The sequence below is a fragment of the Lepidothrix coronata genome, unplaced genomic scaffold, assembly GCF_001604755.1.
Source record: "Lepidothrix coronata isolate B3197 unplaced genomic scaffold, Lepidothrix_coronata-1.0 Scaffold915, whole genome shotgun sequence".
Lineage (NCBI taxonomy): Eukaryota > Metazoa > Chordata > Aves > Passeriformes > Pipridae > Lepidothrix > Lepidothrix coronata.
Window position 1 is genome coordinate 2,411 of NW_016691095.1, and position 2,504 is coordinate 4,914.

Genomic DNA, 2,504 nt, shown 5'->3' on the forward strand with positions numbered 1-2,504 from the left:
CCCGTGCCCCCAGTCCCCCCCCCAACCCCCCCCGTGCCCCCAGGATGGCGAACCGGGGCCCGTCGTACGGGCTGAGCCGGGAGGTGCAGCAGAAGATCGAGCGCCAGTACGACCCCGAGCTGGAGCAGCTCCTCGTGCGCTGGGTCCTCGCCCAGTGCGGCGGCGACGGCGGCCCCGCCCCGGCCACGCCCGCGCCCGGCAGGGACGGCTTCCAGCAGTGGCTCAAGGACGGCACCGTGAGTGGGCTGCGACCCCACAGCTGGTCCTACGGCCGACCCCACAGCTGATCCTATGGCCCTGACCCCACACTGACCCCACACTGACCCCAGAACTGACCCCACAACTGACCCCAGAGCTGATCCTATGGCCCTGACCCCGTACTGACCCCAGAACTGATCCTACAACTGATCCTACGGCCCTGACCCTGTACTGACCCCAGAACTGATCCTACAACCGACCCCAGAGCTGATCCTACGGCCCTGACCCCCTACTGACCCCACACTGACCCCAGAACTGACCCCACACTGACCCCAGAGCTGATCCTACAGCCGACCCCAGAGCTGATCCTACAGCCGACCCCAGAGCTGATCCTACGGCCCTGACCCCGTACTGACCCCACACTGACCCCAGAACTGACCCCACACTGACCCCAGAGCTGATCCTACAGCCGACCCCAGAGCTGATCCTATGGCCCTGACCCCGTACTGACCCCACAACTGACCCCAGAACTGATCCTACGGCCCTGACCCTGTACTGACCCCAGAACTGACCCCAGAACTGATCCTACGGCCCTGACCCCGTACTGACCCCATAACTGACCCCACACTGACCCCAGAACTGACCCCACACTGACCCCAGAGCTGATCCTACGGCCGATCCCACAGCTGATCCTACAGCCCTGACCCCGTACTGACCCCACAACTGACCCCACAACTGATCCTACGGCCCTGACCCCGTACTGACCCCAGAACTGACCCCAGAGCTGATCCTACGGCCGACCCCAGAGCTGATCCTATGGCCCTGACCCCCTACTGACCCCCTACTGACCCCACACTGACCCCACAACTGACCCCAGAACTGATCCTATGGCCCTGACCCCGTACTGACCCCAGAACTGACCCCAGAGCTGATCCTATGGCCCTGACCCCCTACTGACCCCAGAACTGACCCCAGAACTGATCCTATGGCCCTGAGCCCGTACTGACCCCACAACTGATCCTACAGCCGACCCCACAGCTGATCCGACAGCCGACCCCAGAGCTGATCCTATGGCCTTGACCCCGTACTGACCCCAGAACTGATCCTACAACCGACCCCAGAGCTGATCCTACAGCCCTGACCTCACAACTGATCCTACAACCGACCCCACAGCTGATCCTACGGCCAACCCCAGAGCTGATCCTATGGCCCTGACCCCCTACTGACCCCAGAACTGACCCCAGAACTGATCCTACGGCCCTGACCCCGTACTGACCCCACAACTGACCCCAGAGCTGATCCTACGGCCCTGACCCCCTACTGACCCCCTACTGACCCCACACTGACCCCAGAACTGACCCCACACTGACCCCAGAGCTGATCCTATGGCCCTGACCCCCTACTGACCCCAGAACTGACCCCACAACTGATCCTACGGCCCTGACCCCGTACTGACCCCACAACTGACCCCCTACTGACCCCACACTGACCCCACAACTGACCCCAGAACTGATCCTACGGCCCTGACCCCGTACTGACCCCACAACTGACCCCAGAACTGACCCCACAACTGATCCTACAGCCCTGACCCCAGAACTGACCCCACAGCTGATCCTACGGCCCTGACCCCGTACTGACCCCAGAACTGACCCCACAACTGATCCTACGGCCCTGACCCCGTACTGACCCCACACTGACCCCACACTGACCCCAGAACTGACCCCACACTGACCCCAGAGCTGATCCTACGACCCTGACCCCGTACTGACCCCACAACTGACCCCAGAACTGATCCTATGGCCCTGACCCCGTACTGACCCCCTACTGACCCCACACTGACCCCACAGCTGATCCTACGGCCCTGACCCTGTACTGACCCCACACTGACCCCAGAACTGACCCAAACTGACCCCAGAGCTGATCCTACGGCCGACCCCACAACTGATCCTACGGTCCTGACCCCGTACTGACCCCACAACTGACCCCACAACTGATCCTACGGTCCTGACCCCGTACTGACCCCAGAACTGACCCCAGAACTGATCCTACGGCCTTGACCCCAGAACTGATCCTACAACTGACCCCAGAACTGATCCTACGGCCCTGACCCCAGAACTGATCCTACAACTGACCCCAGAACTGACCCCAGAACTGATCCTACAGCTCTGACCCCAGAACTGACCCCAAAACTGATTCTACAGCCCTGACCCCAGAACTGACCCCAGAACTGATTCTACAGCCCTGACCCCAGAACTGACCCCAGAACTGATCCTACAGGCCTGACCCCAGACCCCAAACCCCAACCC

General features: G+C 62.1%; 1 protein-coding gene across 1 annotated transcript in view; it reads left to right on the forward strand.

Annotated features, from left to right (window-relative positions):
• The first annotated feature begins 37 nt into the window (after window positions 1-37).
• The window catches only part of LOC108510450 (transgelin-2-like), a 5,781-nt gene continuing 3,314 nt past the window's right edge, over window positions 38-2,504 (forward strand). The window contains exon 1 of the mRNA XM_017840127.1: window positions 38-236. Coding sequence (XP_017695616.1) covers window positions 45-236 — 192 coding nt within the window. The 5' untranslated portion in view covers window positions 38-44. The remainder of the gene's footprint in view (window positions 237-2,504) is intronic.